Source organism: Pipistrellus kuhlii, unplaced genomic scaffold, assembly GCF_014108245.1.
Source record: "Pipistrellus kuhlii isolate mPipKuh1 unplaced genomic scaffold, mPipKuh1.p scaffold_m20_p_4, whole genome shotgun sequence".
Taxonomy (NCBI): Eukaryota; Metazoa; Chordata; class Mammalia; order Chiroptera; family Vespertilionidae; genus Pipistrellus; species Pipistrellus kuhlii.
In genome coordinates, this window is record NW_023425540.1 from 77,028,533 (window position 1) to 77,055,006 (window position 26,474).

At 45.1% G+C, this 26,474-nt stretch overlaps 1 protein-coding gene across 1 annotated transcript in view; it reads left to right on the forward strand.

Annotated features, from left to right (window-relative positions):
- Positions 1-26,474, forward strand: part of GALNT17 (polypeptide N-acetylgalactosaminyltransferase 17) — a 392,529-nt gene that overhangs the window by 358,478 nt on the left and 7,577 nt on the right. Inside the window, exons 7-9 of the mRNA XM_036409104.2 lie at positions 1,241-1,426; positions 3,836-3,973; positions 9,525-9,620. Coding sequence (XP_036264997.1) covers positions 1,241-1,426; positions 3,836-3,973; positions 9,525-9,620 — 420 coding nt within the window. The remainder of the gene's footprint in view (positions 1-1,240; positions 1,427-3,835; positions 3,974-9,524; positions 9,621-26,474) is intronic.

Below are 26,474 nucleotides of genomic sequence, written 5' to 3' on the forward strand. Positions count from 1 at the left end.
AATTTTGCCACCAAATTTAATCAATAAAGGACCAGGAGAGGTGGACAGATACTCAAGGAGAGACTACATGCCGAAACCGGTTTGGCTCAGTGGATAGAGCGTCGACCTGCGGACTGAAAGGTCCCAGGTTCGATTCCGGTCAAGGGCATGTATGTTGGTTACGGGCATATCCCCAGTAGGGGTTGTGCAGGAGGCAGCTGATCGATGATTCTCTCTCATCGATGTTTCTAACTCTCTAGTCCTCTCCCTTCCTCTCTGTAAAAAAATTAATTGAAATAAAAAATAATAATAAAAAAAGGAAAGACTACAGGTAGAATGGCTTGAAATGACCCCGTCTGGGATGAGCATACTTTGTGCTGACCTCAGTCAGTTCACCAGCACAATGTCCTTTATGGGGGAAAACACAGGAGCTCTCCGCAGGACATCCCACAGGTCCCTGAAATCACTCTGTGTCTTCTTCCTCCTTTCCCAAGAAGCAGGACATTTCACAAAGTAATCCTTCTGGGCAATCAGAAATGCTTTGTTTTTCCTGCCTGGGTCTGAGAGTGGTTGGATGGTCCAGCTTCCCCTGGAAGCAGGGCCTGGGAGCCTGGACGCCTGCCATGCCCAGGCAGAGAACAGGTGTCGCTTCCTTGAGCTTTGGCATCTCTCGAAGACAACCATCCTGTCAGCCTTCCACCTGATTATTCCAGGAACAGTGATGCCTGTACATGATCTTATTGGGGTGGATGCTTCTAGAATGCCGGGCATCTGTGCTCTCCGGACTCCACATTGGAGCATATTAACAATGCAGAACTAGACCCCTGTGTACTGGTACTTTGTGCTGATGTGAACAACGATGGTCTGTTTTTTAGATTGAATTTTCCAGTCTAAATCTGCTGGACACAGTTCCAGCAGGTGGGGAGTGGGACGGGGGATTTTCATGGATGCCAATGCACCACTGAGAACAGAGAAAGCCATGTGTCCCAGGAGCACCTTGATGGGTCACTCTTACCCAGAGCTGGATTTTAATATTCTAGACATATTTATAAAAATTCCCCAAATCTCTTCTACCTGTTTTAATTAGGTTAGGTTAGGGCTGCAGATACAAACCAACCCTGAAATCTCATATGGCTTCATATGTTAACATGTTATTTCTCACTTCCACTATGTCTCCTAAGCCATTGCCTTGGGGCCTCGGGGAGGGGCAGTGGCTTCTGGGAATGTCTCTCTCAGGCTGATGAAGTCCTTGCACCTCCAGGTATGGCTCTGCGGGGGCAGCATGGAGGTCCTGCCTTGCTCACGGGTGGCCCACATCGAGCGGAAGAAGAAGCCATACAATAGCAACATCGGCTTCTACACCAAGAGGAATGCTCTCCGGGTGGCTGAGGTCTGGATGGACGATTACAAGTCTCACGTGTACATAGCGTGGAACCTGCCGCTGGAGGTAGGGCCCAGAAACCCTCCCCATCTCCCTAGAACATTGATCTTTGTGTTGGATGGGACATTGACCCCTTTAATAAGCTGATGCTTCCTCCCCAGAAAGATGTTCAGACTTGAAAATTATGAACGCATTTTGAGGGGGTCCAGGTTTTGGAGCCCTCACTGCGCAGGGGGACTGTGACAACAGAAACCTCAAAATCCATCTACAAGAACTAGATGGGTTATATTGGGTCAGTCCCAGTCTTAGTACAGTCATCTGGATGCCCTGCTTCTGAACATGCACTGTTCGGAAGGTCCTTGCCCAAAACCGTTGGCACCAGACTCTGTCATCTGCTCTAATGGCTTGCCCTCCCTGGAGCTCCAGCTGCCTCGTGACATGTGCCCCCGCTGTCTACTGAATCCCTTGTTTACATGGCTCTTCAGCTCTTCCCCATATTCTACCCAGAAGGTAGCCTAGGAAAATGCCTGTGTTACTGCAGCCCTTTGAATCCCAGCCCTGCCACTTACTAGTTATGAGATCTTGAATGAATCCATTTATACAGCCTTTGTACCTTGGGTTCCTCAGCTATAAAATGGAGGTAATAGCGGGTCCTCCTTCCTCGGTGGTTGTGAGAACTACATCTAAAGTACTAAATCTAAGCACGGTGACATCCTTAGAGCAGTGCCTGGCAGGGGTATAGGAATGTCGGTGAGGGTGGTTTGTCCTCTGCCACATAGCAGGGTGAGCCAAACCCCTAGCCACAGCTGGCTTTACCTCGTCAGCCAGTTGTCCAAGCCTGCCCTTGAGAGGATTGCCTAAAATGTTCCTGCTGAGAGATAGCAGCCTCCATGTTTCAGGAAGCTGGAGCCCAAAACAGCAGAAATGCAGTTGAATGTGTGCAGAGTCTGTGGATAACGAGGATGAAAGTGAAGCATTTATATCATTGTTGTTACAATTGTGGAAACAAGGTTCTACAGTATTGAAAACCCCCATGGCAATGGAGTGCTTTGAGCTGTGACATTATAAGTGATGTTACATGTTAGGATATCAAGATAGGCAACATTTGTTGAGCCCTTACTAGGTCCCAGGTGCTAGGTAAGTTCCTTACTTGTAATATCTCATTTAGCCCTCAAAATAACCTCAAGTTTAGGAACCATCTGCCTCAATTTCCTCATCTGTACAACAGGGATTGTTCACATTTCTCTCCTAGGGCTCCTGGGAAGCTAAAAATAAGGCTTGGAACAGAGCATGGCTAACATTAAGGGCTCGATAAATGCTAACCTGATGTAAACCTAGTTTAATGTCCATTTTACAGATGGGTAAACTAAAGCTCTGGGGGTTAAAAGGGACTTGCTTATTAAGGTCCTGCACATAGCACGTGGCAGAGAGGGGTGCGAAGTCCAGTCTTCATTCACCTGTGCCCACACCCTGTGATGTCAGTGGAATAGGTGTTCTTTTTCCCATTTTGCAGATGAGGAGCTGTGACCTAGAATGGTGGTGTGACTTTGAGTCCTAAGACCTCAGGGCTGCCAACTATCCCAATGCCTTCTCCATCATCACAAACCACCTCTGGTCCCTAACGCCAGAATCCCCCACCACACTTTTCACAAAGGACCGTTCTCGTTAAGCACGCTAAGTATATTAAAACAAAGAGTTAAATATCGGAACCCCAGCTTGCCTTTGAATTTTAATGTCTGACATTTAAAGGGCTGTTCCTTTGGAAATCATTGTTTGGCTGCTGAAGAAGAAATCTTAATGAAATCATCTGATCTCTCCTGGACCCCCAAGATGCTGCGTGGCTCCCCGCCCCTGTGGCCTCTGTGGAGAGCAGCTTGTATCCACCAGTTCAGGGCCATCTTGTGGCTGAGTCCGTGGAGTCATATTTCAGCTACTTTATTTCTCCCTGTCAGCACACAGCAGCCCATTACAGGTTCATTTCTGTAAAAGCAGAGTGAATTATTCATTAGGACATTATTACAAGCTTTGCGATGGAAAATTATTTCACTTTCTGCATAAATGAACTCCACAAAGAGCCAACAAAGGGGGAAATTACACCTGTGCAGAAAAAGAAAGACAGGAGGTGGTGTAGAGGCATCTATTTCCTTGTCTTAATCAAATAATTCCTCTGATAATTGGCTCGATAGTCACTCAGAAAATGTGGGAGAGGCACAGCTGGGGATACAGGGTGCCACTGGCTGTCCCAGGACCCTTTTCGCACAGCAATGATCGGGGCAGCTGATTTGGGGACCGTGTGATGTGCTCAGAGGACAGTAGTGTCTAGTTTGGGGATAGATGATCAAATAGGTGCCCTTAAATCCGACACTGGGAGTAGCTTGCAGAGAAATTAAGATTTTTCTCCAACGGTTTACTCGAGGGTAACACTCCAATGGTTTACCACAGTCACTAATGCCCTTCGCTTCTCTTTGCTTTCAGAACCCGGGAATCGACATAGGTGATGTCTCTGAAAGAAGAGCCTTAAGGAAAAGTTTGAAGTGTAAGAATTTCCAGTGGTACCTGGACCACGTTTACCCAGAAATGAGAAGATACAATAACACCATTGCATACGGGGAGGTAATTAAGACCATACATGCTCTGAGCCATGGGTTGTATATTGCTTTGATGGGGGGAAATAAGAAACAGAGTCATTCATTCATGTACTCATTCATTCATTCATTCATTCAGTGAGTGGATTTTGATGGTGCACTCCCAACTGGTAGAAGAGACAAAAGGAATGTTACAGTGGGGCATGGGCCATTCTTCAGCCTGTGGTGTGGAATGGCTAATGAGTTCTCTTTGGAGCATTTTGATTTTGAAGTCCCCTAGAACCTGTACATGGGACATTCACTAGGAAGTTGGGTATAAAATGAGGTGGAGACTGGATCTCTCCATGGCTCAATGCTGTGTGGCCCAGGGCCATTTACTGCCAAAGAAAGGGTGCAGATGTGCTTCTTGATATTTCCTATGATGAGAAAATAGCACCTTCCTTACACCTGAATTCTTTCTTATTACAACTGTCATAAATATAGATTTTAGAAAAGTTTTAAAATAAAAGCTTACTGGGTGCTTTCAAAATGCCATGCACTATTCTAAAAGTGCTTTTTACATATGAATTCATTTCACTGTCACCTTATGAGGTCCTAGTATTTTTCCCATTTTATTGATAAGAAAGCTGAGACTTAGAGACATTAAATTACCTAAGTTTTATAGCCTATCAGTCATGTAGCCAGGATTGTATCTAGGCATAGATAATGTGTACATTTTGATGTGTGGTCTTCTTTCTTGTGTGTGTATATTGTTTTTTACTAAAAACATATATTTTATACACACACATATGTGCTTTTTATACACACACTAGAAACCCAGTGCATGAAATTCATGCATGGGGTGGGGGGTCCCCTCAGCCCAGCCTATACCCTCCCAGGAACCCCTTGGGGATGTCTGACTGCTGGTTTAGACCTGATCCCTCTCACAGTCCTGGACTACTGGCTCCTAACTGCTCACCTGCCTGCCTGCCTGATTGCCCCTAAATGCCCACCCTGCCAGCCTGGTCACCCCAACTGCCACCCCTACTGGCCTGATCATCCCTAACTGACCCCCCCCCCCCACCACCAGCCTGCTCCCTTCTTACTGCCCCCTCCCGCCAACCTGGTTACCCCCAGCTACCGCCCTGCTGGCCTGGTCACCCCCAACAGCCCCCTTGCTGGCCTGGTTTCCCCCTCTGCTGGCCTGGTCATCCCTTACTTGGCCCCCCCCCCCCTTGCTGGCCTGGTAGCCCCTAACTGCCCCCCCCCCCCCGCACCAGCCTGACTGCCCCATGCAGCCTGTTTGTTCAGTCATTTGGTTGTCCCTCACTATCCCCCCTGATGGCCTGGTTGCCCCACAAAGCCTGCTGTTTGGTCGTTACTGTCACTGTGATGGCATCCCAGTCAATTTGCATATTCTTCTATTATTAGTAAAGATTCTCCATCTCTGATTATAGACTGAAGCTAGCAAGGCATTCTTTGATTTAGCATGTTTACTCTTTTTAATAGCTGTGAATTTTCCTACTTTATGCCTGGTGCCTTTTATTATTTTAATTTTTATTGAATTTATTGGGATGATATTGGTTAATAAAATTATATAGTTTTTTTAAGTGTACAGATCTATAATACATCATCTGTATATCGTATTATGTGTTCACCATCCCAAATCAAGTCTGCTTCCATCACCATTTATCCCCCCTTTACCTTCTTCTACCCACCCACCTTTCTCTCTGGTAATCAGTGTACTGTTGTCTGTGTCTATGAGGGTGTGGGTGTGTGTGTATGTGTGTGCTTGTGTGTGTGTTTGCTTAACCCCTTCACCTTTTTCACCCAGCCCCCCAATTTCCCTCCACTCTGACAGCTGTCAGTTTGTTCTCTATGAGTCTGCTTCATTTCTTTTCCTTTTTTTTATTGATGAAGAAAAAGAGAGAGGGAGAAAGAAACATCAATGATGAGAGAGAATCATTGATTGGCTGCCTCCTGCACTCCCCATACTGGGGATCAAGCCCACAACCCTGGTATGTGCCCTGACCAGGGACAGAACTGTGGCCTGGTTCATAGATGGATGCTCAACCACTGAACCATGTTGGCCGGGCCTGTGAGTGTTTACATTTGCTTGTTAGTTCATTTTATTCATTAAATTCATTCCACATATGAGTGAAATCATGAGTACTTGTCTCTATCTGGCTTAGTTCACTTAGCATAATACTCCCTAGATCTACCAATGTATCACAAAGAATAAGATTTCCTTTTTTTATGGCTGGGTAGTATTCCATTGTATAAATATACCACAGCTTTTTCATTCATTGGGTTGCTTTCAGATCTTGGCTATTTGTAATCAGCTCCAGTTTAAACCATCAGGGTCCAGGCCAGGTGTCTCTCCTGAGCGGGAATTGGGAAAGGGAAGCTTGCTTCTTTCAGGGGCAGTCTGTGTCATGCAGACTCCGGAGCCAGCCTGCTGGATGAATCCACTACCCCAGGGGGCTCCTCTCAGCTTCCATTCCTTCATCTGTGAAATGGGGGAAGGAAAATGCTTACTGCATGGGGTTGTTGGGAATATGAAACGTACGATGTGTAGAGTTCTTAGAACAGTAACTGGCACACAACAGTAATTATGAAGTCTTCTCTTTTTTTTAAATAAAAAAACATGGTTTGGGTGTTTTGTTTGTTTTTTGTTACCAAAGTAAGATCAAACATAAAGGAAGCATTGAAAAATGGTGGGCAGTGAATGGATTATTTGTAAGATAATTAGGTAAATTGCCTAGCTCTTTGGAAAAGAAAACAATTTAGATTCTAACAGCTTGCCATATCCCAAAGTGAATTTCAGTCTAAGTGAAAGAAAAGAAACCATAATAGAACCATAGGGAAATAGATATGAATCTCATCTCTAAAAGGGGAAGGAAGGGCTTTCTAAGAATCAAAGCCATGAAAGAAAATGCAAAAGAAAAGGATAATGGATCTGAGCTCATAAATATTAAAGTAATCTATACATCAACCAAATAGAGAAATATATGCCAAACTGGAAATAGGTAAGCCATAAATACTATAGATGAATGGATAGTATCATTAATAGATAATGAGCCCTGAAAATTGATTTAAATTAAAAATTTAACCTAAATAAAATTTAAAATCCCAGAGAAAAATAAAGTACAAAAGAAAATACAATAGTTGAAAAAAACATGAAAATTTCTAATTTATTTTATAATCAAAGAAGTGAAAACTAATTTTAAAATACATTGCAATAGCTTTTCTCCTACTACCAAGTGAACAAATACTCATTGTTAGAATATGTGCTGGTACTTTGCCAGCAAGGTCTTGGTAATATAAAAAGCCACATATCCTCTCGTGAGAGTGCAAATTGAAATGAGCTTTTTAAAAAGCAATTTGAACCGCATGTATTACAGGGCTTAATGATAGCCATTCCACTCTTCTCCTAAGCAAATAATCTGAAATGAGGACAAAGATTTGAGAGTAAAATTGTTCATCTTAGTGACTTTTTTTTTTAATAAAAAATTCTGAATCTAACTTGAAGGTTAGTTAAATATACTGTCTTAATGGTTTAAATATAGTTTGTAGCTATTTCAAAAGGTTTGTACAAAAGTTTAATGACTTGAGAAAAGTATTGATAATGTAATTCTTAAAAGCAAGTGGGACAGGCAGGTTTTCTGTGGGGGCTTTTTCATGTCTCCCAGATATCACTAGTGTTTATGTGTAATATTATAATTAGAAGAACAAAATAGTACTAACAAAGGAAGAATAAAAATGGGAAAATGCGGGAAGATGGCCAGGGCAGAGGAAATGATGTCTCTGGAGCCCAACAAGGGGATGGCCTTGGAGATGGTTGTTGATTTTGGGGTGGGGAGGACGTCTTACTTATGCAGAAATCTCCTCTTCTAAGTAATACATTTAATGAATACATTTTGTAGAAAATATAAAGATGAAAACAAAACTTACTCCAATTCCCAGGCATTGTTAACGTTTTCAGCATCTTCTGTTTGCTGAGCTCACCATTAACTGAAATGTGTTTCAGATGTACTATCACATTCAATGAAAAAAGTCACACTGACCAAATTTAGTTTGTAACAAAATCTACCATTATTTAGCTACCACTATTTTTAAAATATGTTTTTACTGATTTCAGAGAGGAAGGGAGAGAAAGGTAGAGACATCAATGATGAGAGAAAACCTTTTGCTGCCTCCTGTACTTTCCCCACTGGGGATGGAGCCTGCAACCTGGGCATGTGCCCTGATCAGGAATCAAACCGTGACCTCCTGGTTCATAGATTGACACTCACCCCCTGAGTCACACCAGCTGGGCTACTTGCATTTTATACATTTCTTTAAGAATAACTTTGTAGTCAAATTCAGTTCAGTGACAAAATTTACCAATATTCAGACAAGTGTAATTTAAAGCTTACTACTAGTAGTTCTTATCACCACACCAGACCCAGCCAGTGACGAAGGGAGACACACGCCTCTGAGCAGATGTCACCTCTGGCATTCCTGCCTCACTGGACATCCAGTGCCAGTGTCCAGGCTTACTTAGGCAATAATTCACTTTTTATTTGTTTTAAAATATTTTTATCTATGTTATCTAGAATGTCTTAAAATAATTTTAAGAGAAAGGTATGTGTATGCTTTATATCCTGACTTTTGCATGCATGAGACACTGCCTTCCTACATGCAAAAGCATGTCAGTGTGCACAAAACAGTGGGTCACCAACTCCTCTGCTCAAAATACTGCGGTTGGTCCATACTACCCTCATGGCCTGGACTGCCCTAGCCCCTAGTTCACCTTTGCACTTCTTTTTTTCCTTTAGGCATTGCATTGTCATATGAAATATAACACATATACAGTGGGCATAAAGTATACATGTGCAATGTAACAGTATAAAGCAAATGTCCACATAGCTGCCATCTGGCTGGAAAACAGAACATTGCCGGTATCATTCCAACTGTCCTCTTTAGCATTTAGCTCAGGAGCCACCTCCCCTCCATCTCTGAACCCCTCTTCTTGATTTACCCAGTTAGTTTGGTTTCCATGGAGAGCATAATCTGGAGGGGACCGTGTACATGGAGAAGGCCAGCATTGCTGTTTTCCCGCTGGTTAAGATTGCAGGGTGGTGGGTGGGGTGGACACCCACATAGAACACAGTGCACCTGGAGGGCCAAATTAGGGGACATTTGTCTGTTCCTTTGAAGGTGCACTCTGAACACTTGGTGCCTGGCCTGCTGTATGCATTCAGTCGATATTTTTTGAATAAATAAATAAATAAATAAATAAATATTGCTAAAGTTCTGCATGATGGAAAGGCCTTTGTTTGCTTTTTGATGACTGTTTTCCATGCCTCTCTGTCAGTAATGAACTGAGAAACTGTCCTGTGATTCCTAATGTTATTAAAACCAGCATTGGTGCTGAAGCTCACTTTGGAAAACTCACAATGTCTGACCAGTGTTTCTTTGTCCAAATGTTTCCTGAGATCCTTTTTCATGCTGGGGACGGGGAGCCATGTGGGTGAAGGTCATAGACATAGGATTGGTGCCCACGGCATCCTCTGAAGGATGAGCTCTGATGGATGATGTTTTCCTTATTCCTGCAGCTTCGCAACAACAAGGCAAAAGATGTCTGCTTGGACCAGGGGCCACCAGAGAACCACACAGCAATACTGTACCCATGCCACGGCTGGGGACCCCAGGTAGGAGCATCCCTGACCAGGAAAAGAGTAAACTCAGCAGCCCACAGGGGATTTGTGGGACTTCTGTGTCTTCTACCTGGGTGGTTGTCACCTGTTCTGTGGGGAGAGTTCTGGTTGTTTCTCTGTAAGGTTCACAAGTGGTGGGCATGGGCCGTACTGAAAGGAAAATGTAAACTGGAGGATCATTTGCTAATAGAGAAGTGTATGTATTGTAATTATATACAAAAGCCTGCTTACACCTTCAAAGAAAGGGTTAGCAGATTCCCTGGTGAAAACCTGATGGACATGTCCACCCTGGGAGGCCACCATCAGTTTGATCAGAAGAATGACCTGGTCTGTAGTGTTGGTGTGAGAGCCAGGTGCTGACTGGGAAGGAGGAAGGTGCTTGCAGTACATTTCAGAGAACATGTGTTCTCGGATCTCTCATTAGAACACACAAGATAACTCAAAAAGGACAGAATGATCAACCAACAAAGTGAAAACAAGAATTTCTGCTAAGCGCGCGCGCACGAGCGCTTAGCAGAAATTCTTGAAGATTGGGAATAAGCATATCGAAAAGTGTCATTCCACTTGCCATTCATAAAAATTTAAAACATTTTTATGTCAATCAATAGCAATAAAAGGCAAGCTACCAATTGGGAAAACATTTATTATTCAATTCCAGAGGAGTACTACATGTATGGTTCAAAGCCAGACTCACAGATTGCCCTGTGAATGGAAGACCCTGGACAAAGTACCCTGAAACCTTTTGTCTCTCTCATGTCCTGTGAACGCATTTGTTCACATGCAAATTTAAATTCATACACACGTACTCATGCATGCATTCATAAAGGCTCACAGCTTGTCTGCTCGGAGAACTTTGTTTCCCGCTAAGCCAGGACCTGGGAAGAAGAGTTGTGTTTCCTCTGCCATCACCACAGGCAGTTCTCATAGTCCAGACCCTCGGCCCTTCAAGATGATGGGTCCCCTGAAGGAGAAATGCCAAACAGGTCAAATCCTGAATCCTTTGGTCCTTGCAGCCGCTCTGGGAAGTAGCAGACAGCATAAGGAAACTGAAGCATGGAGGGGCAGGTGCCTGTTAGCAAAGCAGGCTAGAATGCAGGCCTACTCTAGCACAGTGGTTCTCAACCTTCCTAATGTCACAATCCTTTAATACAGTTCCTCATGCTGTGGTGACTCCCAACCATAAAATTATTTTCGTTGCTACTCCATAACTGTAATTTTGCTACTGTTAATGAATCATAATGTAAATATCTGTGTTTTCCAATGGTTTTAGGCTCTTCAGCATGGTGTCACCTAGCAGAGTCCAGCACAACCAAAGCATTTTAAGTTCAAATCTAATCTATTTAATTCAAGATTGATTACTGGGCCCTGCCAGAATTGACAATTGGCTAAACGTGCGGTGGCGTGCAGAAGAATGACTGGGTAGATGGGCTCCTTCCCATTGGGAAATGGAGTTTTGGCACCAAAGGCAGCAGGGACTAAAGAAGCCAGTGAGTGTCTTCATCCATTCATTCACTCATTCTCTCAACAGATACATCTTGATCACCTCCTGTGGGTGCTAGTCACAATTGCATTTGGTAGCTGATAAGATACCCACCCTGTTCTCAAGTGGTTTACACTTGAGAGGGGGAGACAAGTAAAGAGGCAGGAAACCTACAGCATAGTAAGTGTGGAAGAAGCAAGATAGCTCAGGGTGCTGGGTGTTGGAGGACAGAGGTGCCCTCTTTGCCCGGGGCTTAGAATGCAAGAGGGAAAGAAGTGCTGAGAGAAGGGAGGTGCAGAGGCAGATCTGTAGTGGCCTGATCGTGCTCCACAGCACAGGTGCCCACATGTCAGTGTGCCGGGGAACCACCTGGAAGCACCCACTACTGGGCCCCACCCCCAGAGTTTCTGAGTTAGGAGGTTGGATTAGGGACTGAGGTTTTGTATTTCTAACAAGTTCCCAGATGGTGCAAGGGATGCTGGGACTTGACCCTGAGGGCAATGGAGAGACACAGAAGGACTCACGTTGGGGAATGTCATGTTCAGACTATGCACAGAGACCCGGAGGAGTCCAGAGAGAGATGGATGCTCTTGCCATGTAGCTGAAGATGGACTGGCAGACCAAATTAGGGTGCTCGTTGCTGCCTACAGTTCTAGGATGCATGTTGGCCATGGTTGTTTTCCATCAACTGATTTTTTAAAAAATCTTTTTATTGATTTCAGAGAGGAAGGAAGAGAGAGAAACATCAATGAGAGAGAATCATTGATTGGTCGCCTCCTGCACACCCCACGCTGAGGATCTGGCCCACAACTCTGGCATGTGCCCTGACTGGGAATTGAACTCTGACCTCCTGGTTCATAGGTCGATGCTCAACCACTGAACCACACAGGCTGGGCAATACTTTACCAGTAAAGTAAGTCTAATGGTGTGTTTTGGTCTACCGCGCGTTCAGAATTAGAGTGGGAACTCCCCTCCAGCCGCCAGGCTGCCCCTCCCTGGCTCGTCAAGGTTTCTCCTCTTCCTCCTAACAGCTCCCTCTACACCAGGAGTCATTCCCCACCAGTCACGTGTGTTGGCATCTTTTTAAACTGCTTCATAAAGTGCTGTGGGTTAATGGAGACTAATTCAAAGCTCTGTAATAAGGCAACTCCCAGAAGAAGGAATTGGTGTTCCATGGACATTGTTAGCTTAATTAATGGACTCTGTTGTAATTTATTGTCAAACAGCAATTAAACAGAGATAAAATGGGCACTGAGGAGGGTAATTTTCTGTCTTGTAACGTGTGTTTGTCAACAAGATGGAAATGGTTCCCAGCCATTCAGAGAGCCTGTTCGCTGGCGAGTGTATGCCAGGAGCTATGACCAGCCTTGGTTTGGACTGGTTACTAATTTGGATTAGACAAACACTCATTTCTTTTTTGAACCTAACTGTCATTTAAAAATAGGATATCAAGGACACAGCAGCAGCCTTTGCTGTTAGCTTGACCCCATTTACAGTAGAGTCTTGTTCAAGGATGTGACAGCTCCTCACCCCACGCCAGGCTGCTGCCATCCTGGGCCCAGGTCGGGTGGGTCCCCAAGCTGGAGCAGCCAAGGTCACCCCACAGGGGTAGAGGCCATGGCAATGGCCTTCTTGGCAGCCCCTCCCTGTGTTCTCTCTCAGCCAAGCCCTTACCCTCCCCATCCACTGCTCCTGATTTCCCTTGGTGGCAAAGGTCAAATTGAGAGAAATGGGTGGGCAGTGCTTCTCTGAGGGGCTCGGGGGCATGGAGCATCTTCCTGGCCCCTTAACACTTCTGACGGCTCTGGGGCTGCTCTAAGCTGAGCTGTTTGCCTGAGGGCCCTGCCCTGTGACAGGCTGCAGTGAGATCCAGAGCCACAGGTCAGAGCCTGCCTACAGACAGCTCTGAGCATTCAGGCCAGAGGCCTGGCTGGGTTGAGGCAGGGAACCAAAAATGTTGCTACTGATAAACCCATTTCTATTTTAGTGACGAATTCAGTGCAGTCACGTAAATAGCGACTGCCCCTTTTACTGGTGTGAGACTCATGTAGTGTGTTCCATCCCACTCTTCAAACTCAAGCTCTCTGACTCCTGAACTTGGGCACTCTGCTCTCCAGTCCTCGAGCCCCAAATGTTCTCTAGCCCGTAGCCGACCATGGTAGAAAGAGCTGAGCAAGCATAGAGCCAGTGCTAGGCAATTAGAATGTCAGAGCAAAGGAGAGGGGGGGAGGTGCATGCTCCATGTTTGATGGACAATCAGGCAATTGGCTGTGGCAAGTGATTGAGGGTGGTCAAGAGGGAGAATAGTACTGAGAGCCCTAGGGCTTCCCCCAGCATCTCAGGTGTGGTCCTCGGGACTGCAAGCCACCAGGAGCTCCTGACAAATGCTGACCCCTGAGTCCTGCCCCAGACACACAGAAAGTGGGGCCTACGAATCTGCGTGTTAACACTCATCTCCAAGTGCCTTTTTTCCCAATTGACACAATTATTGATTATCTGTTATGTACAAAATTGTGTGGTAGACAGATAACAGTGAAGGTATGTCTCTCTTTGTCCAGAGCAGGTCCACGTTATGCTTAGTGTTCCAGCCTAACTTTTTAAATTCATAATACCATTTCAGTTTTTATATAATTGAGTTTTTAAGATAAAATTTACTTTTTTTTAAAAATCATCACTGGAGGATATTTTTTTACATTGACTTTTTAGAGAGAATGGAGGGGAGCGAAGAGGAGAGGAAAGGAAAACAGAGAGAGAGAGGGAGAGAGAGAGGAGACACGTTAATTGCTTGCCTCCAGTTCACACCCAGACCAGGGCCAGGGATTGAGCCTACAACCAAGGTACATGCCCTTGATTGGAAATTGAACCCATGACCCTTTGGTCTGCAGGCCAACACTCTAACCACTGAGCAACCATCCAGGGTTCACTCTTTCTAATATATAGTTTTGTGAGTTTTGACAAACATGTGGTCAAGTAACCCCACCACAGTCAAGACATAGAGCAGTTCTGCCCCTCCCCCTCCATTCCCTGACCCCTTTGGAGTGAATCCTGCCTCTGCCCCAGGTGCTTTGCACACATCGGGTCTGGGGCCCGCTTCACTGGGAGTGTGCACAGGACTCCACATAAATGCTGCCCATGTACAAACATAGAATGTCCCCGCTGCAGGCCCCTCCTGGGTGAGGACCCATACATGGACAGGGCATGACCAGCACAGGGTCCAAGTGATGTGGCCCTGGGGACTTCTGGGAGGACTTTGAAACAGCTGCTCTGTAGAGGGGCATTCTTAAGACAAGCTGTGCACAGGGGGAGGAATTGAGGGCTATGAGGCTCTGTGCCAAGGACCTTTCTGATTCTCTGGGCTCCGAAAAGGGCACCACGGGTCCCTTCTGTTTGTCCTTCTGTCAATACGTTTTATTCTTCCTCTCCCTCTTTTCTGAGAAGCTCACAACCCTCCCCTCAGTTAATTCATCACCAGGATGACAGATGAGAATTCTCCCATCCCATAATTAAATTTAATCTGATCTTGGACTTAACTCTCTGATGGCTTCATCCCTTCAGCGACACATCATCCCCAGCCTTGTCACGATGATGCATGTGCCAGAGAGGCTCAGAGTCCCACTGGAGTGGCAGGCTCTGGCGCTGTTAGCACATGGAAGCGCTTGGAAACACGGGCGCTAATGGTATCCAGCAGCCTCGTGGCTTCCAAACAAAGTCATGAAGGTGTTGAGGCTCAGGGGACGGAGCCATTGAGAGCACATTGGCGTTAACACCCCTCCCCCCATGGCTTTGCCCCATAAAACAAGCCCATGACTCTGGACAAGGGCTTCCCACATTTGGTAGGAAGCAAACCCAGTAATTCCTTCTGATTTCTGGAAAGCACTATGAGGTCAAAGCAGGGCCAACAGGGTTGGATGAATGAGGGCAGGGACTTTTTATGTTAGGAAATCTGGCCACATACACCAAAGAGAGAGAGAGGAAAACAGGGCAGAAGACACCTGTGCTGTGGGAGACACCGCGGAGTTTCTGTGCTGCTCAGTTCCATTCCCTACTTCTTATGCAATATTTAAAAGCCTACCTCCGACCCCTGCATTCCAGTGAGACACTCATACATTCATTTTGCCTTGTCGCAGAGAGTGGGCATATTTAAGAGCCCTTTTTTCTTGTTTCTCTGCCTCATCTTTTATAAAAATATCCTAAATGTTTCTGATTTTATTATTTCAGGGTTGTTAGTTCCTGCCTTCAGGGCCCTGCCTCCATCCAGCTCACATGCACCTCCCTGATGCCCCCCCTCTTTGCAGACTTCCCTGGAGGGCAGGGTACCCTTTCTGCTTCCTGGGGCTTTGAGGAAGTCGATGGGGGACCTGAGCCTCTGTCTCCGCCATCTGCTTTGCTTCCCTTTTCAAGTTCCAGTTTCCGACTCCCTTCTTCTAATTAAGCCTGAAAGTGGGTCTCAAAGTCCACACACAGGGAGCGGGCGAACTCGATTTCCTAAGAGGTATACAGAAGTAAACTCACACACTGCTGACCTTGCTCAAGGAGCACTCTGGGTTAAGGAGAAATTACTGTACATTCTTTCTTGCCAGAATGGGTTGATGAGCTGTTCTTTCTTGAAAATTTGAACTACAATCATAAATTGTTTTCCAGTAGAAATGATTAACTAAAAGTTTTATATCTCTTTAGAAGGTTAGTTGACTTTTCTCTAGACACACAGAGGGATCCAGGCAGGTTTTGTGTTAATGTTGGGCTTGGAATAAGGAACCCAGACTGAACAACGTGGCGGTGGCTACATTATCAACTGAACATTCCTACCTTGCCCAGAGCTGTCAAGTTAAAAAAAAAAAAAAAAGTCACTGCTAATCTTTTTCTTTTCTACTTAAGATACAGCAGCATTACAGGGAGTATAAAAACATCCAAATTTAAATCCCCCATAATCCTATCACTCTGAAACCTCTGTTATTGATTTGGAGGCTTGCTTTAGTCTTTTTTTTTTTTTTTTTTAAGAAACATCTTGTTGTTTTTTAGGTTGTTTTTATATCACAGAATTAATAAAGAAACAATACCACCGCTTCTGAAGGACATGAAGGGGGAGGAGAAGGCTGCTGGTGAAAAGGGTGTTTAGGGCTTCAGCACTACAGAGTTAGTGCAAAATGTTAGTTGGTCATTTAATTCAGAATTTTGATCTTTCTTTGGCTCAGGTGTGTCTGCTGAATGATTATTTGGGAATATGTTCCTTGTTTGGAAGGGAGGACATCTGAGATCAGGACCAATCAGAATGAAGGGTAGATCTGGAAGCGTGTACGGCTAGTGGAGTTGGGGCCACTGGTAGCGATGTCGGGGCCTCAGGAGTCTAGGTTCCCACTGGAGGCCAGAGGAAGGCCAGATGTGGGGAGCAGAATGTCTTATACTGTCCTCATCTTACCACCTGCCTGGCTCAGTTGCTAGGTAGGGTTCATGTGAAGTACCATGGTTCAGAAATCATGCTGGAATCTCACTCACATGGAGATCCCTGAGGTGCCATGTACACACGGAGGGTGCTTGTGTGGCCTCCTTATGGCTTCCTCCTATAGCTTCAGGGGGCTGAGTGTCATAGGCGATGGGTCCTGCTTTCAGGGGATTCCTATCAATCATGTTGACTGCCTGAGACTGCTTCCCAAAGGCTAGGTTCATGTCTGTGAAATTCCTGCAAAGCCTGAGTTTGTGCTCTCCATGGAGACTGAAGGTCAACCAGCCACATCTTGAAGGTGAATCCCAAGAACCCTTGCAGGAAGGATTCACGCACAAGGATGGGTTGTTGTCAGCTCTGTCTCAGGATCCTCCATGGAAATGGTCGGTTTGGCCATGGACTTACCACAGTTTCAAGGGAGGAAGATGAGTTCTGATTGGGGAAATGTGAGCTTTGGGGAGAGTGGGCTTTGAGAATCCCAGTGGTGATGTCCTCCAGGCAGTCAAACATTTCAACCCAGTGCCGAGGACAGATGGGGCTCCAGGATGTGTACTGAGGGACATCAGAGCAGTAGTCCTAGGAAAGACCCCAGGGAAACAAGGCATGTGGCTGCCGGCTGTGAGTTTGACATGCTTGCCTTAGGGCATCTCCATGTTTAGTGGGAACAGAGCCAGAGTGTTCACACAAGGAAGATGGTCACCCCAGCCAAGGGACAGTAGCATCAAATGTTGCTGCTAAAGTAAGGTAGACCACGCTGCGTATTAGATGTAGCAACAAAGAAACCGAGGGAGGGAGGACTCTCTGTGGAGTGTGGCGTGGAAGCCAGACTGGAGTGGGTGCAGGGAATTAAGGGAGGTGCGGAGGCAGAGGCATGATGGAGAGAACTCTCTGGAAGCTTGACTTTCAGGGGAAGTGAGAAGACAGGTGGGTGGCAGCGGGGACCAGAACTGGAAAGCACTGTTAAGACCAAGTGAAAGGAAGTGGAAAACTAAACAGAAAGGAACTAATTACATTTCTAAAACATTAGTGGAAAGCACAGAGAACACTGAGGATTAATGCTTGGAAAGTAGATGTTCTGTAGTCTTAATTTGAACAAAACTAAATTTCCCCTGGGTCAAATTATGGGATATGGGAGCAGAAATTTAAGACTTTCTCTTTTTTCTGAGAGAAAGTTGTGAATTTATCTTGACAGAAATATAGGAATCGGCTGACCTGCCAGCCAAGATTCCCCCCTCTGAGAACCACAAATTTTAGCCCACTTGGCACAATTTACAATGCCGAAGGCCCCAAATCCCAGGCTGTTTTCTCTCTGACTGAGGAGGTGGGACATGGTGGGCCATCTACAGATGTTTAGTATTAAATGAGGAGTCACAAATGGTGAATCAGCTGTTGGCGGGATGGGCCTGCTGCTTCGGCTAGGCCTGTGTTGTGGCCATGAGCTGAACCCAGAGTGGCCACAGCCTGGTACCAGCACCAGGATGGGCCCCTGAGCTCAGGTGGGAGACACAGCATGAGAGGACCAGTCCAGTGGGAGGGGTCCACAAAACGAGGAGAGTAAAGCCGCTGTGCCAATGGGAGTTTTGGCTTCTAGAATCAGGAGTAAAAAATAGAGTCTCTTCCACCTTTTAGGGTCCTTGTCCTTGGTCAAATAACATTATGCAAATGAACAGGCCCAGACCAGGGCCTGGAGAGTAAGGCTGTGTGGTGACCTTGGACACCTGGACCTGTGTCTCAGGGCTGGTTCCATTTCAGAGCACCTTCCCCTTGGCTCTCTCACACATGAGTGTAACACCCAGGCCCACGTCTGACTCCTCTGTGAAGGCTCTGAATTCCAGTGGTTAAAGCTGATCAAGTAGATGATTGGCCTGGGACTCCTCGGGGAACATGCTAGGAACAGAAAACAGGCACAGCCCTTCTGCCCCCACTGCAGAGGTGTGAGAAAGGGGCAGGAGCCAGAAATGAGACACCATGAAAGCTAAGGACCTGGGGCAACTGGGTGGCATTGGGGACACAGAGCTGACACCAGTCCAAGGCAAGGCCCCAGCTTTCCAGGAATCTGCCCCATCCAGGCAAGGGCAGGTGGATTCTGGGTCAAACCAGAGAAGTAAAGTGGAGGAAGGAAGACGAGCAGGAGCAGAGCCCCCAAGCCTTCCCTGAGTCAGGGGTCCAACACAGGAAACCCACTGTCCCAGTCCAAGAGAGCCTGATGGCCTGGATAGCTGCCTCAGGTACTAGCTGCTCAGCAGTATTTCTAAGGCGCTTGGGCCAGTATCCTCTGTCCTTGGGGACCAATGGCTCTGGGAGAGGACAGGAAGCACAGAGTGGCCGAGTGCCCAAAGGAGCTAGGGATAGGAATTGCCACCTGTGGCCACAGGGAGCCAGTGGGGAGGAGCAGAACTCTGCAGTGAGGTGGAAGCGAGGCTGTCCTCCACTGGAGCACAATTCAGGGAAATGAGAATAGCGCATATACAGGGCTTACTATGTGCCACACCATCTTCTCACTCATTCATTTAATTCCATAACTACCCTGTGAGGCAAATCCGATAATAAGCCCCATTTCAAAGATGAGGAAATGAGTCCTTTAGGGCTAATGTAACTGGCCCAGGGTCGTAATGCCATCAAGTGGCAGAGCTTGGATTTCATAAGCTGTTTCAGAGTCCAAGTCCTAAGCCAAATCATATTCTGCCCCTTTGATGACACAGCACAAAACCCAGGATGCTGCTTCAGCCGGCAAAATGGAAAAGTGAGGCAATTTTAACTAAGATAGTATAATAGGGAGCAAAGTATTTGCAGCACTTTCACACTGTACCTGGGATGCAATCTTGCCTTCTATTTCACACACACAGGTCAGAAAGAAGTGCATTTGTTTATTGAAAAATAGAGTCTTGCCCAGCTGACATGGCTCAGTGATTGAGAGTTGACCTATGAACCAGGAGGTCATGGTTTGATTCCTGGTCAGAGCACATACCCAGGGTTACAGGCTGGATCCCCAGTAGGGGGCGTGAGGAGACACCTGATCATTGATTCTTTCCCATCATTGATGTTTCTTTTTCTCTCTCTCTCTCTCTCTCTCTCTCTCTCTCTCTCTCTCTCTCTCTCTCTCTCTCTCTCTCTCTCTCTCTCTCTCTTCCCCCCCCTATCCCTTTTCCTACCTCTTTCTTCCTCACATTTAAGACCCCTCTCCAAGAAGCCCTTGCTCTCTCCATAAACTAATGTGGGCAAGACTCTGCTCCCTCCCACCACCATTGGCACTCACCCTGATCCACCCCGACCTACACTTGTCTCTGCAAGAAAACTGACCCAAGATTTTGTGGCACAAATATGTCTCCCCATTTATTCTAAGTAGCACGTGCGTTTTCTGGAACCACCATGCTTTAACCCAGCATGATGAGTGATGAGTGACAGAAGGGAGAAGACTAAGGAGGGAGGCCCTTGGGACCATCCCACCTCTAGGACCTGGCTCTCTGCAAAAAAACAAAACAAAACAACAACAACAAAACAGCTGGTCCTCTAACATATCCTCTAAGCTCCCATAAATAAATATATATATATATATATATATATATATATATATATATATATATATATATTAACCTTATTGATGTATAAGGTAAATACAATGAAGTGCAGCTATTTGAGGTATAAGCTTGATGCATTTTGTTAGGTATGTACATCTGGGAACTGCCTTCCCAGACAAAACACAAAACATTTCCATTTCCCCCCCCCCCCCCCCCCCCCCCCCCCCCCCCCCCGCGCAGCCATCCCACTCACACAACAAAGATTGCTCCTGCCCCTTTTCTCTAACCCCCCATTCCCAGGCAGCCACCACTCGACCACTCTGACATAGACTATGGAGACATTTTTTCTGTATTCAATTTGGGATCTGGCATGCCCTGGCCACTGATGGAGAAAGGCTGTTTTTGAGAATATACATGCACACATGTAGTTACAAGAAACCATTCAGTCAAACAACAAAGAAATCCGTCCCAAAGCAGGCTTGAGTCAATGGAACCCATGTCTCTGCCTGCTGAGTAGAAGCTGGGTGAACTACATTCCTCCTTTAGGCATGGTTTTCTACACTGACTAGGCCTGGTTTTAAAGTGGTGAGAAAGACCCTTAATATGAAAGCAATTGCAAGCCAGGCTTTTATTGACATTCCGATGGATTTTCTGCATTCCAGAGTCATTTCACAATTATTTGGCTGGTTCTTATTTATCTGGCCATACCCTGAATGTTTTAGTTTTCCCTCAAGGCTGTTAAATCTGGGTTAATACTCATGTGTGCCTCTTAGATCATCTCAAATAGAAAAATTGGTGTGTGTTTTTTTTCTTGCCTAAATGAGAATTAACTGTATTTGAGCTCAGAGGTTTTTCCTCCCTAATGCCTTAGTGTTGTGGGTAATGACGTTCATTTCTCCTCCCAGCCCCAGCGGCCGAAACGTAGAATAATCCCATTCAATTCAAAAGACATTTATAGAACATTTGCTTTTTCCAAGATAATTTTCTTGGTCCTTATGCTGTATTAAAAAGGGTAGGATACTGATGTCCTAAAACAACCACAATGAAAGCCTGTAGCAAGGAAAGACACATTCATAAAATACACAATTGTGTAAGTTGAAGAGATCACATCAGGGTGGGGGCTTTGCGGACCAGTGGAGATGGAAAGGGTAGTAGGGTAGGAATATCTTCCAGATAGGGAAGACTATTGGCTGTTTTTGAGAAATGTTGTCATCTGTCAGGCTAAGCCAAGAATCTAAGAGTTAAGCTTCAAAATGTAAGCTGCAGCCCTGTAGTGCAATGTCATGGTAAAAATTTTACTCTTAAATCAGTAAGCAATAGGAGCAATGAAGGCTGAGGCAAGGGATGCTATGATTTGAACCTGCAGGATTAGGACAGATGAGAATTGGGAAGGTCTGGAGGTAGGAGAACCAGTTAGAAAGCTACTGCAGCAGGTCTGGTGCCACCAGGTCAGGCTATTAGGAAGAAATATGTAAAAGAGACCTATGGAGGCAGAAATTGTAAGACTTTTAACATTATTGATGAGGCAGAGAAAGACAGCAAAGGCGATTCAAGTTTACAAACCTAGAGCCTGGGAGGTTATGGGAGCCAGTGGTCTGTTGACCCTGACTGGAAGAATGAGTCAGCAAATCCCAAGCAGTCACCAGTTCAGAGGAGAAAGCTTCACCCATTGGCTGCTCAGCAGCACATGCTTCAGGATTACCTTGGCAACAGTGAGCATCGTACTGGAATGACAAATTCCACAGAGTGGCTTGGCCATAACTTTGTATGTGAGTATATAGACAGATGAGATAGCTCTCAACTATAGAGCAGGTTAGACACTTTGAACAGTCTCCCCAGTACTGTATAACTAGATTCTAGATCATTTACAACAAATCCAACTTAAAAACTTTTTTAGGTGCACAAAAGCTTTGTATCCATTAGATTTTGCTGAGTAACAAATCACCCCAAGACATTTTCACATCAACGAAATCTGAGTGGATTTACCATGACAGGCAATCACCAAAGGAACTTGTAAGGAATGTACTTCAAGAAGCAAGATGAGCCCAGAAGAATGTCTTAAAGCAAGAATTAACTCTAAATAAAGAAATTTATAAATATATAAGTAGATCTAGACCAATATTTCTTACATAAAATAATGAGAATGGTATCTATTTGTTCCTCTGTGGAAATATATCCAAAAGACTGAACAGTTAGAAAGAGATGATCAGATTTCATATGCTAATGTCCTTGAATTTTATTGATTGGAAGTAGATGTTAAGATATTGAATAACTTTACATTTTACTGAATTGTTAATGGCTACATTTCAAGAGTGAACAATAAAAAATAGAAATGACATATAATTTCCAAATTTGTAGAGGGAAACAAAGAAATATGATATCATTTCCACAAATAACCCAAAAAACACAACCAATACAAACAAAGGCAAATAGAGGAGAAAAAGGAAACAAAAAAGGTTGGACACACAGAAAGTATAAAGAAAGATAGTAGAAATAAGTCCAAATATATCATTAATCACAGTAAAAGCACATAAACTAATCTTTCTGGTTAAGAGACGGAGACTGTCACCTTACATTTTTTAAATTACAGGAGTATTCCATCTTCAAGAGACACATTCACAATACAAAGACAGAGAAACTTTGAAAGTGAAAAGATGGAAAATGGAATGGCAGGCAATTCTAAAGAGCAGAAAGCTGGGGTGACTACATTAATATCAAACGAAGTAGCCTTCCACATACAAAGAATGATTAAAGATGAAGTGTGTCATTTCATGATGATGAATCTCACCAGGAAGAAAGAGTCCTTCTTAACTTGGATGCACTTCTCAAATCTGTCATGTTCTCTCCTCCTTCAGTGTTGCCACCATTGTTCAGTCCTTCATCGGCCCCTAGGCTGTCATCAAGCCCCACCACAGGTCATTCTCCCCTCAGCAGCCAGTGTGGCCCTCCTACCATTCAGATGGCTCCTTGTGATAAAGCCCGACCCCTGGGCATGATGTGTCCCTAAGGTGCAGTCTTCTCTGCTCTGTGCCCACTCCTTTCTACTTCTGTCACAGCTGTTACACTCTATGGTTTCCACTGGTTTTCAGGTCTTTGAACATTCTCTTGCCTTTGTCTGGTCTGCTCTGCCTTCTCCTACTCATCTGGTTGTCCTAAATGCCCCCTCCTCTGGGAAGAATATTCTGCCCTCCCTCTTCTGGACTAGGCCCTCCTGTTCTGGTTCTAAAAAGATATTTAGTATATTTCATAGCATTATTTCACACAATGTCATCCTTACCTCTTTACTTCCTGGCCTACCTGAGTAAAGGGTGAACTCCTTGACAGCAGGTCCTGTGCCATTCATTCATGATGTTCGTAAGAATTTATTGAACAACCTCCTGTGTGCCATGCTCACTTCTAAGAGCTAGGGATAGGGTTGAACAACAACAAGAAAAACTACAAACGAAGCTTTGCCTCATGTCTTTCACATTCCAGTGGAGGGAGCCAGATGACAAACTCTATAAATAAGGAAAATAAATATAGTCTATTAGAAGATAATATGTTCTAGGGGAGAAATAACGCAAGGAAAGGGATAAGGAGTGAATGGTGTAAGTGAACTTTTCAATAAGATGGTCAAGCACCGAGAAGATGGCATTTGGAAGAAACTTGGGAGAGGTGAGGGAGTGACCCTTTCATGTGTCTGGGAGAGAGAGAAGGGACGGCAAGTGCAAAGGTTTTGAGCCAGGAGGTAAGATATCCTATTAACAGACCAACAAGGAGGCTGGTGTAGCTGGAATCGAGTGAGCAAGGGGCAGAGTGGTGGGCATTGAGCTCAGGGAGCTATTGTTATACTGGCCTTGTGGGCCATTGTAAGGATTTTGGACTTTTATTTGAGTGAGATGGGAAACCTCTGGAGAATGTTGAGCAGAGGAAAGGCATGGCCTAACTCCAATTTAAAGTAATATAATTCTAAATGATATGATATTTTAAAAAGCAACCTTTCAGAATGCTATATTGAAAATGACCAAGGGAGGCAAGGGTGGGAGCTGCGAGACACTTTAGGAGACAATGGTACTAATCTACTTGAGAGAGTAAGGTGGCTTGGCACAGGGAGGTCGTATGGAGGTGAAATCTGTAAATGTTTTGCTAACGGATTGAATGTGGTGTGTCATAGAAAGAGGCACATAAAGGGTGAAGACAAAGTGTTCGGCCTAAGCAACTGGAAGTATGGAGTTGTCATTACCAAGATGAAACAGATAGATGTTGGATATGTGTGAGGAGGAAGGGACAAGGCAAGGAGGAATTTGGTTTGAGTCATGTAAATTGAAATAGCCATTAGACACCCAAGTAGTATGTCAAGTGGGGAGTTAGATATACAAATCTGGAACTGAAGGGAACGTTTGGTTTAGAGATAGAAATTTGGCACCATCAGGAAAAGTTACCATATAGATGCTATGGCAGCCCTAAGAAGGGCAAGCTCTCCAAGAAAATGGGTGTGGAGAGAAGACGTGTATCACCTGCACCCAGCACAGCATCTGTCCCACATTTGGTGCCTAATATAAAGACTAAGAAAAAGCAATTGAAGTTGATAATTAATGGATCTTGTTGACAATTGCCATGAGTAGTGGTGGTAGAAGCCAAATTGCAAGGCACTGAGGAATTAGAGAGAGGAACTCCAAGGACAAAATTAGGAGGTAATAAGAGCTGTGACTGGAGAGAATAGGGGGGAAGGTGGGGCATAAAGATTTAGTTATGTTTGTAGCTTGGAAAAAGTGAAAGAGACAGGAGAAATAATGACTTAAGGTGCCTGCAGAGTGAGGAGAGGGCTGAAACTGAAAAGAAGTGAGGAAATGTGAAGGAAGTCAGGTTTTGAGGGGTAGGAGCCATAACTTCCAAACAAGGAGGGAGACGAGACTCCCTGAGGATCATGAAGGCCCAGGATACTAGGCTAGTGATGGAGGAGGAAGGACACATTTTTAAAATCTAGATCCTTGAAGGGATGAGAGGGGTATTGACTGAGAGAGTCCTGAGAGGTAAAGGAAAAGCTGAGAGACCGGAGGTGAGGCCCAGGCACAGTGGAATACAAATGGGTCTGCAGTGGGCATGGGCAGTCAGCATCTGCCCCTGGTCCGTGGAGGCAGGAACTAAGGGGACCTTCCGAGCCCTCAGTTCTGGGTGACCAGGAGGTACCAGATGGCAGCCTGTGGTTCACAGAAGACGCTGCCTACGCTGGCAATGAACATCTGAAAAGGACATGAAGACACCAGTACTATTGCAATAGCATCAAAAAAGAGAAAATACTTAGGAATACATGTAACCAAAGCAGAGTAAGATTTGTACACTAAAAACAACCAAACACTATTGAAAGGAATGAAAGACCTAAATGAAAGGGTCTCCGGTGTTCAAGACCCACCACGGTGAAGATGGTAGTTCTGAGCTAATCTGTAGGTCCAGTTCAATCACCATCAAAATTCAACGGCCTTGCCTGCAGAAATGGAAAAGCTGATCCTAAAATTCATATGTAAATGCAAGGGACCCCCAAGTAGGCAGCGTATGGATATGTGTTGTGCCAAAGACTTACTGGGAGTTGACAGAATGTTTCAGAGAAGAAAGACATTGTGGAATGGAGAGACCTGCATTGAGGTCTGGGAATTCTAAGGCCAGAAAGTCCTAGAGGAAGGCCAATAAAAAGTATTTCCAGGCAGGGAGACACTGGAGCAAGGCCCTGGAGATGGAGAGCCTGTTGGACTTACCAAGGACAGGGAGCAGAGGTGTTTAAGGAGGGAGCATAAGGGTAGGAAGTGGGGGGTGGTGGGAAGTGGGGGAGACTAGGCAGACTCTCAATCCAGGAGTGGAGGAAAAGGGGAGAGGGATGTCAGGTCTCAGCGCTTACGATCCTCCTGTCTTGTTAAGCCCCATGGTCCATTCAAACCACAGCATCCTTCCCCTGATCTTGGCCCCTTGGAGGGGCCAGCAGAGCCTATTTATGTGGCCTGGTACCTCCTGTATGAGAACCAGCCTTCCCCCAGGACAGAAACCCTACAGGTCTCTTCAGCCCCCTGCCCACCCCGATGCCTGCAGGGCTTGGGGCTGGTGTGTGACCTTTGCAGGTCCTAGCAGCCTGGGTCTCCTTGTTTCATGCCCTAACTCCCAAGAGCATTTAGTGTCACTCTTTAAACATCTGAGTCACAGATACATTTAGTTAATTAATGTTCTTAGCGTTACTCATTTGCCTGCTGGATAATAGATTGATTCATAATTTCAATAAGCAGCTGTGTATATCTTTCCCCTGAACATAAAGGCAGCTTGTTGTCATTCATCACTTTGCATTTGGTGAATTTAAATATATTCAGAGACATTGTTTAAGGAGGGGTAGGGAGAGTTCTGATTTTCTTATCATTTTGCCTCTAACAATTACTCTGATTTGGAAT